This window comes from Panthera uncia, chromosome B1 (assembly GCF_023721935.1).
Source record: "Panthera uncia isolate 11264 chromosome B1, Puncia_PCG_1.0, whole genome shotgun sequence".
Lineage (NCBI taxonomy): Eukaryota > Metazoa > Chordata > Mammalia > Carnivora > Felidae > Panthera > Panthera uncia.
This window is the reverse complement of record NC_064811.1, coordinates 152668574-152684892: the sequence shown is the minus strand read 5'-3', so window position 1 is coordinate 152684892 and position 16319 is coordinate 152668574. Positions and strand designations below refer to the sequence as shown.

General features: G+C 49.8%; 1 protein-coding gene across 2 annotated transcripts in view; it reads right to left on the bottom strand.

The window, feature by feature from the left end:
• Window positions 1-1473: 1473 nt before the first annotated feature.
• Window positions 1474-16319, bottom strand: part of SCARA5 (scavenger receptor class A member 5) — a 125621-nt gene continuing 110775 nt past the window's right edge. The window contains exons 8-9 of one of the 2 annotated variants that reach the window (XM_049632395.1): window positions 13431-13628; window positions 1474-3629 (exon numbers count right to left, since the gene is read on the bottom strand). In XM_049632395.1, coding sequence (XP_049488352.1) covers window positions 3493-3629; window positions 13431-13628 — 335 coding nt within the window. In that variant the 3' untranslated portion in view covers window positions 1474-3492. The remainder of the gene's footprint in view (window positions 3630-13430; window positions 13629-16319) is intronic. The other variant, XM_049632396.1, reaches the window with a different exon arrangement.

Genomic DNA, 16319 nt, shown 5'->3' with positions numbered 1-16319 from the left:
ACGGTGTGGACATAGGTGGGGCTGAGAGGAAAGTGGTCCAGGCAAGGAGCCAGGAAATTTTTATCAGCTCTTTGAGACTACAACTCAAGTAGTTCTTGAAGAGTCTAAGACTTCTGTTTTGGAGACTTGTCTGTTTTAAAGTTGTATTTTTCTGGAATTATTTCTTTGTAGCTCATCCTTAGCTTAACTCAGCCAGTAGTAGGAGCCGCCCTCATGGAGAAGGGCATTGACCCCTCTTTTTCTGCCCTGTCTAATGTCTACAAGGCACCACTAATGCCCTCATCTCAAGTGCTGGTCAGAAGTAACCTTTGGGGCCTATGTGTGCTGTAGTTAAGCCAGCCACTGTAGTTGACTCGATATGTGGAAAGGAGCCAAAACTCTCTCCACCATAAGCACCCCTTAGTTTCTCCAGCTACATTGTTTTATGATAGTCATGCTAACATTTCTATAAAATGTCAAATGTGTGAATCACTTGTGTTTCTCTTCTTGGAATGGCTCTCCCTTCAACCCTCCATAGAATACCCCTCTCCTTTCCCTCCTTTTCCTCTCCTTACCCTCCAACTTTAGCTTTTTGGAGCTGAGATGGGGTTCTGGCTGCAGCTTTATTTATCCCTCTCCACCAGCTCACCACTCCCCCCCCCCCCAATTAGAACAGGCTAAAGAGTTTTCAATAAGGACTTTCAGTCCCCTAGGTAATTCTCCTACTCTGGCAAGAGAACTTGAAAGATTCTCAGCTCTGTGTGAGCTCTTGTAATGGTGCTTTCCTCAGAAGTTGTTCTAGCTGGCCTCATGGGATTCACACAGATTATTGTTCAGCTGACAACTCAAGGGAACCCTTATGCACCTTTCTGGAACTTTCTTTGTATAGTTCTCTACTCTTGAGCACTGTGCCCTGAAAATTCCAGCCACCTTTGTCTCTCCTGTCTCCAATCCTTGTGTCTTCACCTTAGTGAGATTCCTGGACTCAGGGCTCCCCTCAACTGTGCCACAGTTGGACAGAGAGCCCAGGCCAGGGTAGGCTTACCCCACTTGCTGCCCTTCCTCAAGGATCACGGTCTTGTGTTACATGTGTTGCCCAATGTTTGAAATTATGCGTTAAGCACACTGTTCTGGTTATGACAGAGGGAAGATGATTATAGGAAGTACCCTTTCATTCCCAAGTACCAACTCTGGAGATATCAGGAAATAGGTGTTCTTTCCTTGATTGAATAAAAGTACAATTCTCCTATAAGCTGGGCCTTGATTTTTCTGTTGCTTGGGACCCCTTCCTTAGGTTACCTACTAAGGCTTAAGACATTGTGTTCCACCATGTTCTTGGTCTACACTGTGTTTATTGTGCTCCAGAAGTATTAAGATAGCTTCTCATAAGCTGCCCATTCTACCAATCCCCAGTGAGAAATGATCAGACCATCCAGTTTTTACCAGTCTTCCCCATGCTCACCAGAATTTCATGAGAAAGAATGTGACACAAAGTTTGTTAGTGACATGTTCTTAGCTTTATTGAAATTCTTTCTTACAAAAGGTCTGATGTATTTTAGGCCAGGCCTAATTTCCTTTAGTCCCTGAAATACAGATCCATGGTTATTTCCATGTCCTCGTAAGTAAATATGTAAACTAGTAGACTTTTCAGTTAAGGTTCAAACACTTATCATTGTGATTTTTATTTGATGTAAAACAAGACTTGTGTTTTCCTAAATGAAAAGACCACGTAAGAAAGTTATGTGGGTCTTCATCAATGGGATAGCTAGATTTTTTGCCAGAAATGACCTGGGGTTTATTTCATTCAGTGTGACGTCTTTCCACCTTTAGTATTTTCTCTTTTTAATGCAAACTTTGCAATGTGCTGAGCTATGTAGTAAAGAGTGCTATGTTCATATATGCATGCATATATTGGCCCTGGAGAAAGATGCTTGAGTACATGCGTGTTATGTAAACATAGCAATTGATCAGGAGAGTCTCTGATCATTAGGACATTAATGAATAACAAGCATACTGTAAGCAAAGACCAACCAATAGCACATATTGGTTTTGCTGTCAGCCAGGAATTTTGCTGGTCCTATACCTGGGGGGTGGGGGGAGGTCCCAGGTGTCACTTTCCCCAGCTAAGCTGATACTCACCCCATGTGACAGGGATTTGTGTGTCCGAGGCCTGACTCAGTTTGTGACTCCCCCAAGGGAGGTGAGTCTGTGCTCACTTACTACCATGTAGCTTCCCTAGTCCTAGAATATGTATATGGCCTGGTTTGACCTCCTCCTCATGTCAGAGGAAGAATATGATCTTCCTGTCGCTAGGAGAGGGGTGCAGATTGAGGACTGGCAGAGGTCCATGGCTCCTTCTTCTGCCAGAGGTTATAGGAAATCGTCATTTCCTTCCACGCTTACAGGATCCGTAAGGACATGCGTTCTGATCATAGGAGCACACCCAAAGAAGCCTGGATAGCTTCACCTCCAAACAGCTCTGAGACACAGGTAAGTTGGCCTTAAGGCTGACCGTCAGATGATGAACGCTGGTCTCAGTTAAACCCAGATAAGTCCCCGTGTCACCCTACAAATCGCCTTCCTCCTGGTTGGCCTGGAAGCCAGTCACGTCCAATCTTATACTGTGTAGTCTGGAGTATGTAACCTTGTAATCCCACATGTCTTGCACCTGAGTGTCCTGCCCAAGCCTAGGAAAGACACAGTAGGATGCAGGTAGAAAGAATGATTTAGTCATTCTCAATCTTCAATCTTACTGGCTACGTGAATGGGTCAGTTGAGTGCTACCTAGAGGTAAGGTCTTACCCAAGCTAACAAGCCTTGTAGAAACGCTACAAAGTGCATAAATGAATTTAGCATCCAAGATGTGTAGTACACATGGGAGTCACTCATTGGATGTTAGTTTCACTCCTCTTCTGCAAAGCCAGCTTGCCTCCTGCATGTGACGTGCATTTCCCTCTCACTCCTACAGCTGGCCCTTCCTCTATATCACTTCCCCAGACTAACAAATGGTGTGCAGAGGCAGAGTAAAGAGAGGGAAGAATGAATCATTTGGTATGGTCTCTTGGTGGGAAGGAAGATGTCAAAGCTCTTGGCCTAACTAAGGGAATTATCTGAAGAGTAAATGACCTGTCATGCTTCCCTCCCGTGTCCACTGCTGCGTTTCTCGCCAACACACTCTCAGCATTTAACTGACAGACCAAAGGGAGCATGGATGTTGAGTCTTGATGCATGGTGCTTAGAAGGGCGGGCAAAATGACGATCCAGTTGCCCAGGGCTTCACATGCAGGAACCCTGGTAGAAGGGAGAGACAGGCAGTGGATCCCAGAGTTGCACTTTGGAGCTGATGTCCAAGAGGAGCATGACGACAGGCCACTGTGGTCCTGGCACAGGGATATGGGGGAGGGGGATGCTGGGCTGGGCAGGGCCGAGGCATGGTCCCAAGTGATGCCCCCGCCCCAGGAATGCAGGAAGGAGGCTCGGCAGCAGGGCCCGGACTGTGGACTGCGCCCAGTTTCAGTGTCTGTTGCACGTCACCCCAGCATCTTCAGCGTGTCCGCAGTTTGTCACCCCCCATTTGGAGAAGCTGCAGCGGAAGATGGTATCTTCTGTACCCTTGCAGGCCACATCATCCATCCAAATCCTCCCCGTGCCTGTAGGGACAAGTCAACATGGTTTCTTAGCAGATATGCAGGAGAGCAGGACAGAAGAAAAACAGCACCGCTGTGTCTGTTCTTAACCGGGCCGTCCCGGGCTCTGCTGGCAATTCTCAAATCGAGCCATTTCCCCTTGCCCTCTCCTCTCCACCAAGACCAAATACTCATTTTCTAGGCTCAGTTTCCTGAGGGCAGAGTAACAACAATCGCGGTGATGGCAGCATTTATTGGTATCTCCTACACGGCAGACATTTCACACGTGTGATCTTCCTCCATTCTGAGCATGGCACCGTGAGGTAGACATTCATACACCCGTTTTATAGATGCTCAGGATACAGTTGGTGCAGAGCTACTCAACTTGTAAGTTGCAGAGTCTGAAACTCAAGACCAAGTTGGTCTCGGCACACACTTTATATGAGACACCTCATAGCTTTTGAGATACAATGTCTTGCAGTCTTTGTTGATGAGTACTCAAGCACGGCCTAATCTGAGGGATAATGTCAGACAGATCCTGGACTGGACAGATCCAGTGCCCTATAACCAAGTATGTCTGCGCAACATGACCCCCAATCTTTTGAAATTTAAAGCAGATGGTTCCACTCTATGAACTCCAAACAGTGGCGCTAGAATGACAGAGGACCCCAGAATTTAACATTATAGCCATATATATATTTAATGACAGGAAGAAGCATCCCCAACCATAATTAGGTCAGTTCCCCAAATACAAGGTCCCTAAGACAATCTATGTGAGCTCCACCTGCAGCCAGTCCCATTTACCCAGATCTTAAGGAGACCAACCCACTGGTCTGAAGTTGCCCATGCAGGGGAGCCTTTAGTTGGCTTTCCTAGGATTGAACCAGCGCCTTGAGAGACATAAACTTGACAATGAAGGTCCCCAATGAATGTCAGAGCAATAGGGCAGCTGGGTGAGGCTCCAGGAAGGAATGGAGGGGGGTTGTCTGGAGTCAGGGGTCAATGGAGAGGGGAGTGGGCTGCAAGAGAAGTCACCTGGAGCCCCCACTGATCAACTGGCAGGACCATCACCCATGGTTCTGGTGCACTCTCTTGTGCGGATGGCCATGCCACGCCCCAGATGGTGGGAGCCCATTTGGGAGCCCTCTGGAAGCACGACTGAGCTTCAGGACACCCACAGAAGCAGTGGCTTAGAGCCTGGTTACTCAAAGTGTGGTCCTGGACCAGCAGCATTGGCATTACCCAGAGCTGATTAGAAATGTAGAACTTCAGGGGCACCTGGGTGGCTCAGTTGGTTGGCCAGCCTACTTCACCTCAGGTCGTGATCTTGCAGTTCGTGAGTTTGAGCCCTGCATTGGGCTTTGTGCGGACAGCTCAGAGCCTGGAGCCTGCTTCAGATTCTGTCTCCCTCTCTGCCTCTCCCCTGCTCATGCTCTGTCTGTCTCTCTTTCTCAAAAATACATAAATATTAAAAAAAAAAAAAAGAAATGCAGAACTTTCAGGTCCCACCTAGGACTACTGAACCAGAATCTACATTTTAACCAAGAGGTTAAGCACTGAAATTTGAGAAGCACTGATGTAGCAGAAGAAGCAGGGCTTTACAATAAGTAGGCCAGATCTTGATTCAAATCTCAGCCCCATCAGGGGAACGATTTCAGTTTTAAAACTGGGAGGGAATTACCAGGATGTGAGAATTTTGGTGCTAAAACCAGGTACATGCTGGCTGAACCAGGATTGTTGGTCACTCCAGTGCTCTAGCTTGTTAGGTCTATGAGCTGGCACCAAAAAGCATGGGGTTAAAGGTCATAAATTAGCTATGTCAACCTGATCAAGCCAGATGAAGTAAAAAATTGTTCCTGATTTTTCTTTTTTCTTTTTTAAATGTTTATTTTATTTTTGAGAGAGAGAGAGAGAGAGAGAGAGAGAGCAGGGAGAGAGGGAGAGAGAGAGAATCCCAAGTAGGCTCCACACTGACAGCAGCGAGCCTGAGGTAGGGCTTGAACCCATGAACTGTGAGATTATGACCTGAGCTGAAGTCGGACACTCAACTGACTGAGCCACCCAGGTGCCCCTGTTCCTGATTTTTAAAGGACTTTGAAAACTACCAAAACCCTATAAAAAAGGTAGCTCAGGGATTGGTACCGTGTCCTGATCCTAGTAGCCCTGTCTCTTCCCGGCCCCATCTCTCAGCATCCAGATAACCTCTCCTTGTGGAGGAATGGTTGGGACGACTGTAAAAACCTTAAAGCCGTCACTCGCTCTTGAACTGCATAGGAGAAATCTCTTTACAAAGGATGTTATCTAAACCATTTTACTGCCCACAAAATCTACCGCATGAGCTATGTGGTTTAGACATATTTTCGTTATGTAGAGATTTTCAGTATCTGTTGTCATGGGATTGCCGAGCAGTGAATTCAGGGACAGAGCTGAGAGGAGAGGCCTCCTTCCGCTGCCTTGGCCGTTGTTTCTTCACAAGAGCCTCTTCCCTGGCCGGATACCCTGTGCCTCTTACACAATAAGCCCTTTGAGGCCTAGCAATAATTTGCAGATTAAACGTCTCCTGGAAAACACATCAGTTTACAAATTACCCAGGAAAAGCCTGCAGGCCCGAGAGCTCTGTGGGATTAGTCACACCCAAAACAAATAAAGAAGTAAATGAAGGAAACTGACAAATACAGAACAGACCCAAGGTAACCAGCCCAAATGCGTATACAGGATCATGAAACTCCAAACTCTAGTTGGTGTTTAGCCAGGGAGTTCTGGCTATTGTTCAGTCATGGAAGAGCTCATAAAATGAGAATAGGCTCATTAAATCGGCAGTGCCGGGTCTCTGCAGTATTACGGCAGCATGGGGCATCGCCGGAGGGCCAGTTAACCCGCGAACCATCCCTGCCGCTCACCACGTCAAAGAGCCTAGAACTCCCATTTCTCTGTACCAATCACCACTTCAGCTTTAGAACTGACATCCGATTCCTCCAAGTGTAGCCACAAGACCAGGAGCGTCAGCATGACCTGGGAGCTTGCTGGAAACGCAGAGTCCGGGGTCCACCCGGGCTTGAATCAGAATGTGCATTTCAAGACGATCTCCCATGATTCATGTGCGCCTTCAAGTCTGAGAAGCCCGTCTCGGGCTAGCTCTCCAAGCTCCCTAGCAAAGCCCCGTGATAACTAAGCCCCACTGCTCAGATCAGAAAAAGGAAGCAATAGGGTGACATGTTTATCTTGAGGAGGCAAAATTGGGACCAGAGGCCAGGTCTTCTGACACCCAGACACTAGGCGCTGTTTGAAGGTGATGTTGTTGGGATGAGTAAGTGGAGATTTTAATCTATCCTCCTCATTCATTCATTCATTCATTCAACATGTATTTGAGGACCTTTTCCATGCTCAGCACTATTCTGGGTGTCTGGACTACATCAACAAACAAAAAAGGAGGAAACAGCAACACAAATCTCTGCCTCAAGGAGCTAACATTTGAGCTTCTACCTGTTTATTTGGAGTAACATTAATAGAAGACATAAGTTACGCTGAATCCACCCATCGGAGCTGCACACAGAGGTAGCCAGGGACAAGTATCAAACGGGTATTTAAGAGATGGGAAAACTGAGGCCCCAGAAAGATGAAGTGACTTGTCCCATGATGACCAAGGGCAGGAGGCCACGACCCAGGCCTCTGACGTGCCGGCGGGCCAGTATTTGCTCCTCATGGGTACACAGTACCCAGCACGAACACTAGGTCGGGGGTGGCACACCGTGGACCAGTTCAACCCACCGTCTGCTTTCGTAAACAAAATTTTGTTGGAACACAGCCCCACTGTTTGATTATGTTTTGTCTGTGGTTGCTTTCATGCTACAAGTGCAGAGTTGAGCAGGGAGAGAAACCTTTGGCCCATAAAGTCTAAAATATTTCCTACCTAGCCCTTTCATGTTTGTGGATCTGTGCACAAAGCCACCTCCCAGTATTTGGACTTTATCTTAGAGAAAAGGGGCAAACACTGGCAATGATGATATGATTAGAAGCGAACACCCCCAGTTCCATCCCTCGCACCCCCACCCACAAATCTCTCTGCATCTGTACCCATCCTTACTCCCTCTATGTGTCTTACACCAAGATTTTCTCTGCAGATGTGAGGCTCCCTCCCAGCGGGGCTACCCTCTGCTCCTTCCACCCCTTCCTAGACCTCCTTCCAGCCATCACCCTCCATCTGCTCTGTCTGCATTTGCTCCTTCTCCAACAGCTCTTGGACCAATTTAAAATCAAAAAACACCTTTAAGTCTCTCCCATCCGGCTCTTTCCTCGCCTTTTGCCAGAGAAACTGATAATTTGATTTTTGGGCCCTGTCCAGGGAAAATTTTATGGTGCCAGACCCCAAGAGAACTGCCAGGGAGGGATTGGCAGTGCCTTGTGTTCTACGGGGGGAGGAGTCAGATTAGGCAGGCACAGAAGTTCCTTCCTTCCTTCTTCCCTCCCTCCTTTCCTTCCCTCCAGCCTTAATCCATTTACCCTAGTATGTCCCAGGCAGAGTCCTGGGTTTTGGAGCTGTGAAGGTAAAGCCTCGTGTACAAAGGTGTTCACACATGTATCAGAGCTCAGGAGGGTGTGAGAGGTGTCATGATAGAGACGTGACACCCGGGGAGCTCCGAGTAGGGGCACTGACATCCCAGGGCACGGGTGGGGCGGGAAAGGAAGTGGCCAGCAAAGCTCCCCTCAGGAGGTGATAAGTGAGCTGACTTGAAAAGCTGAATACGAGGTAGCTAGATGAAGAAGGAAGGGAAGACATCCCAGACGGAGCCTGAGAAGATACAGAGACACGAAAGAGCCACGGGAGCTCGGAGAACACAAGTGGTTGCGTGTGGCTGAAGGCTGAGAGGGAGGTGGGAGGCAGAGGAGGAAGGGTCTCATTTCAGATAGAACCCTGGCAGCTGCAAGGAGGAAGGCGGCAGGAGGCAGGCTGGAGCTGGAGGTGAGGCAGCAGCGAGGAAGTGGCTCACGGAGGGTCCCAGCCCCCATACGCCCACCTTGACTGGCACCTCACCTCCGCCCAACGTATATCAGAGGAGTGTGCACCACAGGGCCCGTGCCATGCTTACCGCCAGATGCGTGATCTCATTTAGCGTTTGCCATTAGCCTTCGATAGCAGAAGGGCTGAAGCTAGGGGGGGCCACAGAAGCTACTCCAGGTCACTGGCTCCAAGTGGCAGATCTGGGACTCTAACTCAGGTTTGACCCACAGCCTGAGCTCCTGACCACTGCTCTGCCCTGCCCTGCCTGGGCATCTAAGGCAAGAGCAGCGGGAATGAAGGGACAGATTCAAGGGATGGCAGAGAGTAGACACTGTGGGACCCAAGGACCAGCCAGATGTGGGATGAGGAGTGGGGGAGAGCGGGACGGGGATAGGCGCGTGGTCCTGGCTGGCAGGCAGGAAGCACGTCCAGAGGGCGCAGAGAGAAGCCAAGCCATGGAGGGAGGGGCCGGGGCTTGGGAGACTGAGGCTGGGGATGGGCAGATCGGGATGAGGCATTGGGGCCCTGGTGGGGAAGGAGGCTGTGGTCAGAGGGTGGATCTGATGTACGGCCCCACCGCTGCCAGGAGAGACGGCATCCCTTGCCCACTGCGCCCATGGCCACCATAACCTGAGAGCCCCCACCATGCTGTTCAGAGTCGATAAACACGCCTGTCTTTCCTCTACACTGAACCTGTTGAGGCTGGAGACTAGGTTCACTCAACCCTGCACCCACCACTGAGCCCAATGCCCACCGATGCCTGAGGAAAGCTGGCGGTGCAGCCTGGTTTAGGAGCAAGGGCTCAGATGAGCCTCGTCTGGGTCAGCCCTTCTCTTACCCTCCGTGAACCCATTAATAACACCTGGCCCGCCGATCTGTCGAGGTCTCGAATATCACATGACGTAAGTTACTGGACCGCGATGGGGAAATCACAGTGCAAGTGTGATATGTGCAGGAAAGTGAGTCTGGCTTTCCATTGACTGGTTTACAGTGGCGATTTCAGAGCTTCCCCATGTGTCACATGATACAAAAGTCAAGGGGGAATCAAAGATGCCACGGAGTCTCAGTTTGGGACTAACTCCGCCCATGACATTCAAATGATTTCTTTTGGTTTTTCTAAAAGAGTTTCCGTTTATTTTATTTTATTTTTTTTTAACGTTTTTTATTTTGTTTTTGAGAGACAGAGAGAGACAGAGCAGGAGTGGGGAAGGGGCAGAGAGAGAGAGGGAGACACAGAATCCAAAGCAGGCTCCAGGCTCTGAGCTGTCAGCACAGAGCCCGATGTGGGGCTTGAACTCAGAAACTACGAAATCATGACCTGAGCTTGAAGTCAGACACTTAGCTGACTGAGCAACCCAGGCACCCCCTAGACACTGCTGTTGTTGTTTTTAAATAAATTTTTGTTTATTTATTTTTGAGAGAGAGAGAGACAGAGGGGGGGAGAGAGAGAGAGAGAGAGAGAGAGAGAGAGAATGGGGGGAGGGGCAGAGAGAAAGGGGGACAGAGGCTCTGAAGCGGGCTCCACGTGGACAGCAGAGAGCCTGATGTGGGGCTTGAACCCACAAACTGTGAGATCATGACCTATGCAGAAGGTAGCCACTTAACCAACCGAGCCACTCAGGCGCCCCAAGAGTTTCTGGGTTTTCTTTTCCCCACAAGGTTTTACCTCCACTTACTAGGCAGGAGTCCTCACTGGAGTCGAGAATGAAATAGCAGGGACCGTTCCTACAGTTCCAGCTCCTCATGTAAACAGGGATGGCAGTTTCCTTGAAGAAAACAGGCTGAAATCCGGCCCAAAGCTTTAAGTGGGAGGAAAGTGCTCTCTCCGGTGGGCTGCCCTCCGAGGAGCTGGACTCTCTGAACTCCCCACGCGCTCCGGCCTTTTGGTAGAGAGGCCAGGACGGGTGGGGCCAGTCAGCTGCTCTCTGCCAGCTGTCACAACAGATTTCACCCCGTCACTTTCCGTCAATGGGATCATCTTAGGCGGCCCAGACTGCTCTAACAAAGTGTCATTGACTGGGTGGCTTGTAAACAACAGACACTTATTTCTCTCAGCCCTGGAGGCTGGAAGTCCAAGGTCAGGCTGCCAGCATGGTCGGCCTCTGATGAGGGCTCTCTTTTGGGTTGGAGACTACTGACTTCTCTGTGCTTCCTCAGGGAAAGAGGAAGACGGAACTCTTTGGGGTCCCTTTTGTAAGAGCATTAGTCCTATAATGAGGGCTCCACTGTCACGACCTAATCACCTCCCAGAGACCCCACCTCCTAATCCCATCACATTGGGGGTTAGGATTTTAATACAGGAAATTGGGGGAGGCACAAACCTTCAGTCTGTAACAGCGACTGAGGTCTAAGGGCTGAGATTCTGCACAAAAGTTACAACAGCCCCTGGTGGGGACGAGATGAATGGTGATTCAGAGGAGTGGAGGTGTCCCGGCCGGTCTGGACGTGACCTGGCTCCGTTTCCCTATCTGGAGAGGATGTGTTGGCCCCTCCTCTCATGCCATCCCATGAGTCCCTTTAGCCATTGAGCCCGGTGGGTCGGGCAGCCATGGCGTCAGGCAAGACAGCACACAGGCCTGGCTCCGCTCCATGATACAAGGAGCTCCCACAGGGACCAGCTGTTCCTCCACAGGCCACAAGGGGGGCCTGGAAACCGAGGATGAGAGGATCAGTCCAAACCCCTCCCCACACCTGTCAGAACTTGGGTCCTCTTGACAGGTGAACCGGAGCATTTCCAATCCCAGGGGGCTCAAAGCTGGAAGGCACATCAGAGCCCACAAGCCCTTTTAAGTTACAGATGGGGACGCCAAAACCCAGCGTCTTGGAGAAGCTCACACAGCCACGGGTCAGCACTCTCTCCTGAGGGCGTGGGGAGTACTGGGTTTGTGCACGTGGGACTGTTGTTTTAGTTATGGTTCAACAAAGGTTTCTTCAAGTTCAAGGTCTGATGGAGGAAAAAGCATGTGTGAATGTGAATGTTTATATTTGAGTGTGAAAGTGTGTGCGGCGCTATGGATGTTTATAGCACATGTCGGCAGGTGTGTTATTCATGGTCCCAGCTCGGGGCGCCTGGGTGGCCCAGTCAGTTAAGCGTCTGACTTCGGCTCAGGTCCTGATCTCGCAGGTCGTGAATTCAAGCCCCACGTCGGGGTCTGTGCTGACAGCTCAGAGCCTGGAGCCCGCTTCGGATTCCGTGTCTCCCTCTCTCTGCCCCTCCCCTGCTCGCACTCTGTCTCTCTCGCTCAAAAATGGATAAACATTAAAAAAAATAATAAGTGGTCCCAGATTGTGTGTAGTAGGTGGTGGTCACAGCAAGCATGCCAAGGTCTAGAGAGTGTTATGTGCTGAACTGTGTCTCCTCAAATTACCAAGTTGAAGTCCTAACTTCAGGACTTGAGAATGTGACTGTGTTTGGAGACAGGCCCCTTAAAGAGGTGACTAAGGTGAAATGAGGTTATTGGGATGCTATCCAATATGACTGCGTCCTTATAAAAGAGGAGACACAGGCACCATCCAGAGGGAAGACCATGTAAAGACACAGGGAGAAGACGACCATCTACACGCTGAGGAGAGAGGCCTCAGGAGAAACCAAATCCATGGACACCTTGATTGTGGGCTTTCCAGCCTCTGGAACTGTGAGAAAATAAATGTCTGTTGTTTAAGCCCCACAGGTCTGTGCTCTTTGTTACAGCGGCTGAGCAGACTAATACAGAGAGCTAGCCTAGGGGACAGACGCAGTGCCATGGACGGGGACTGGAGCTGGGGCAGAGCTGTCCTCCTCGAAGCAGGAGAGTGGTGGATGGTTCAAATCCGCTATCTGCCCAGAAAACGTCTGCACCCCTCCCTCCAAGTCTCTTGTACCATCCACAGGAAGGGAGGTATGCTTGAGCATGTCGAAAGGAAAGCAGCAAAATGGTGAAGACTTTGCGAAATCCTGTCACATAAAGACGAGATGAAGTAACCGGAGATATTCATCTGAAGAAGAAAGGACTCGGAGAGGGGCAGGGACAGCCAGCAGAGTGGGTGGGAGCCTGGCCTCCTAAGCCTCCTGCTGGGGTCTGAGGGAAACCAGGCTCTTCCATTTGCTAGCTGTGCGACCTTGTGCACGTTAGTCAACCTCTCTGTGCCTCTGTTTCCACATTTGGAACACAGGGATGATCTCTGTATCCACTTCCTAGGTGTTGTAAGGATTCAGTGAGGGAGTATTTGTAACGTGTTTAGAGCCGAGCCAGGCACACAATGGGTGCATTAAGTGTTCAGCACTCGCTGGGCTCCATAACAAAAATGTAATAGGGACGCCTGGGCAGCTCAGTGGGTTAAGCATCCGACTCTTGATTTCAGCTCAGGTCATGTTCTCCAGGTTTGTGAGTTCGAGCCCCACCTGGGGCTCTGCGCTGACAGCATGGGGGCCTGGTTGGGACTCTGTCTCTCTCTCTCTCTCTCTTCTCCTGCTCGCTCGCGTGTGTGTGCACTCTCTCTCTCTCTCTCTCAAAATAAATAAATAAACTTACAAAAACATGTAGTAGAGTTAAGTGGGAGTGGGTTTAGATCCGCGCCTGAGACGCAGGGCTGAGAACGAGGGTCTGCAGGGGAATCTGACAGGACACAGGAAATAAAAGGAAGTCAATTCAAGGAAAAGAAGAGTGTTCTAATAATCAGAACTGTGTGAAGGCACAGCTCCTTGCCTGGGGGCCAGCGAACCTCCCACCGCAGGGAGCATGGGGGCAGAGGCCAGGCGACACCCGGTGGGACCGCTGTGCAGGGGACTCGTGCTCTGGGGAGGAGACCCAGCTGGTCCCCGTGTCCCTGCCCCCCAGAGCGCTTACCTTGCCCAAATCGAGCCGTCCGGTACACCTCCTCCACACCACGGAAGCCCAGCATGCGGCACACCACGTCCCCGTCTTTCTTGTCCCAGCCGTCGTCACACACGGTGCCCCAGCGCCGCTCGTGGTACACCTCCACCCGGCCCTCGTGTGGGCCGGAGCCGTTCACCAGCCGGATCATCACCGCCTCCACGCTACCTGCTGGGGGCAGCCGGCAGTCACCACTGTACTCTGGACACCCCCCTGCCCCGCCCTGACTTTCCTCTACCCTGCCCTCCCTGCCCCCCACACAAGACCATGACCAGCAGAAACCCTGGTGTCTCATCCTGCCCTTAATCAGCCTGCTTCTCTCCACCTTTCTTTTTTTTTCTCTTAACAGACTTCATTTTCTCAGAGCAGTTTTAAGTTCCAGAAAAATGGAGACGAAGGTATAAACATTTCCCATACACCCTCTGCCCCTACACAAGCCCAGCCTCCCCCAGTGTGGACATCCTGCACCAGAGTGGCACACCTGTTATAAAGATGAACCCACACCGACACATCACAATCACACAGAGTCCACGGTTTACCTTCGGGTTCATTCTTGGTGTACATTCTGCGGGTTCGGGCAAATGTATACTGACGTGTATCCACCATTATAGTATCGTACAGAGTAGTTTTATTGCCCTAGACATCCTCTGCGCCCCGCCGTCTCACTTCCCAGCCTCTGATCACTGGTGACCACTGATCTTTTTACTGTCGCTATAGCTTTGTCTTTCCCAGAATGTCATACAGTTGGTATCACATAGTACACAGCCTTTGCACACTGGCTTCTTTTACCTAGTGATATGCATTTAAGGTTCTCCCATGTCTTTTTGTGGCCTGATAGCTCATTTCTTGAGAGCAGTGAATAATATTCCATTGTCTGGATGTGCCACAGTTTATTTATCCATTCACCAACTGAAGGACACGTGCTTCCAAAGTTTGGCAATTATGAATCAAGGTGCAATAAACACTCCTGGGCAGGGTTTTGTATGGACATATGTTTTTAACTCATTTGGGTAGATCCCCAAGGAATATGATTGCTGGATTTCTCTCTACCTCTTGGGACCTGGTGACCAGCAGTCATGCCTACCATGGAGGAGGGGGAAGGGGGAACAGAGAAAACCAAGGGACATCCAGACTCTCTGAGCAGCCTGGGAAGTGTCTCAGCCCTGAGTTCCACCGTTCAAGGCCACTTCCCCACTGGGCTGTGAGCATGAGAGTGTGAAGCCAGCAGACTTGGGTGTGGATTTTGTCTCTGCCGCTCACTATGTGTAAGCGGGAGACAGTAGTTCATCGAAAGATGCCACTTTTTATATGGCACATCACAACTATATATGCTACTAAGAAGGAAAGAGTTCTGCCAGTTACAGTGGCAAATGATGTCAATGGCTAGATGCTTCCAGACTTCAGTGATGTGAAATTGTGTGTCAGGGGATCAGTGAGATATGGCAAGACATGAAGAGCTTAGAACAGTGCCTGGCACATAGAAGGCTCTTTGGTCTACCTGAATGACCTTAAGAAAGACTCAGAGCCTCTCTGAGGGTATTTCCTCAACTGTGACATGGGGACAACACAGAGGGCTATTGTGCAGCCTAAAGGAAGTCATGTGTATAAGGCTCCGAGCATGATGCCTCGTACACTGCAGACACTCAGGAAATCCTGGGTCACCTCTTCTTCTCTGCTGGCTGAAACTCTATCACATTCATCTACAAGCTATTTAGCACAGAGCCTGGCTCTAGGAAATGAACAGTAAATGTGCTCCACGGATGAATGAATGAAGATTCATCCCTTTGCATTAAAAGCACTGCCTTATTTCTCCAAGGGGATATTTTGGGGACTCAAAGAGCACTGGAACAGCTGAAACAAGCCTTAGACTCATCTCAAAACCAGGGTTTGGCTGGGAAGTCACAGTGTCAGGCCATACAGGCTGTTAAGTGTCAGAGCTGGAGTGGGGGCTTGGGTCTCCTGATGTGTCTTCTTCTTCCCTTTTTTTTTTTTTTAAGTTCACTCATTTATCCTGTGAGAGAGAGAAAGTGTGGGAATGGGGGAGGGTAGAGAGAGAGGGAGAAAGACAGAATCCCAAGCAGGCTCTAATGCTGTGAGTGCGGAGCCCAGCTCAGGGCCTGAACTCACGAACTGCGAGATCATGACCTTAGCTGAAGTCAGACGCTTAACCTACTGAGCCACCCGGGCACTCCTTCTGATGTGTCTTCCAAGGTCCTTTTCACCATCCTGCCTGCTCCCCACTCTGGGAGGCGGGGTGATGATCTTCACCCCTTGGAGACCAGAACTTCCTTATTTGATAAGACATTGGAGTGGTCACTGGGTCTTAAATCTGGCCACACATCAAAATCATTCAGAATGCCTGTGAAATGCAGATTCCTGGGCCCCCCTCGGACCCACTGGATCAGAATCTTGGCAGTGGGAGTCAGAGGTCTGTATTTTTTTTTTTTTACAAGTGTCCCACATGATTCCAAGGTAATACATGTATGTCGACTGACATTTGGGAGTGATACAAGTAGATGAGCTGTAAGGTTTTTTCCAGCTCCAGTGTTCAGTGATACCAAGGCCAGGGAAGAGGTAACAGGTGTCTCTTTTTTTGCAGCTGGAAACCACCTGGGGCATGCAGGGTAAAGTCACTGTACTGTGACACGGTGACAAGTGAGTGAAATGATGCAGAAAGATCCTGATGTGAACTGCCAGAGAAAAGACCAAACCAAATCAAGTTCTGTGCCCGGTAAGTACTGCATCCTTGGGCTATTTTTTTCTTTTTTTGGCCAGCTGGGCTGGGGGATCCCCCTTCCAATGACTGTGACCTTCATGGGCCCCCTGGAGGAGAGGGCAAAGTTGATAAATCCCACATTTGTA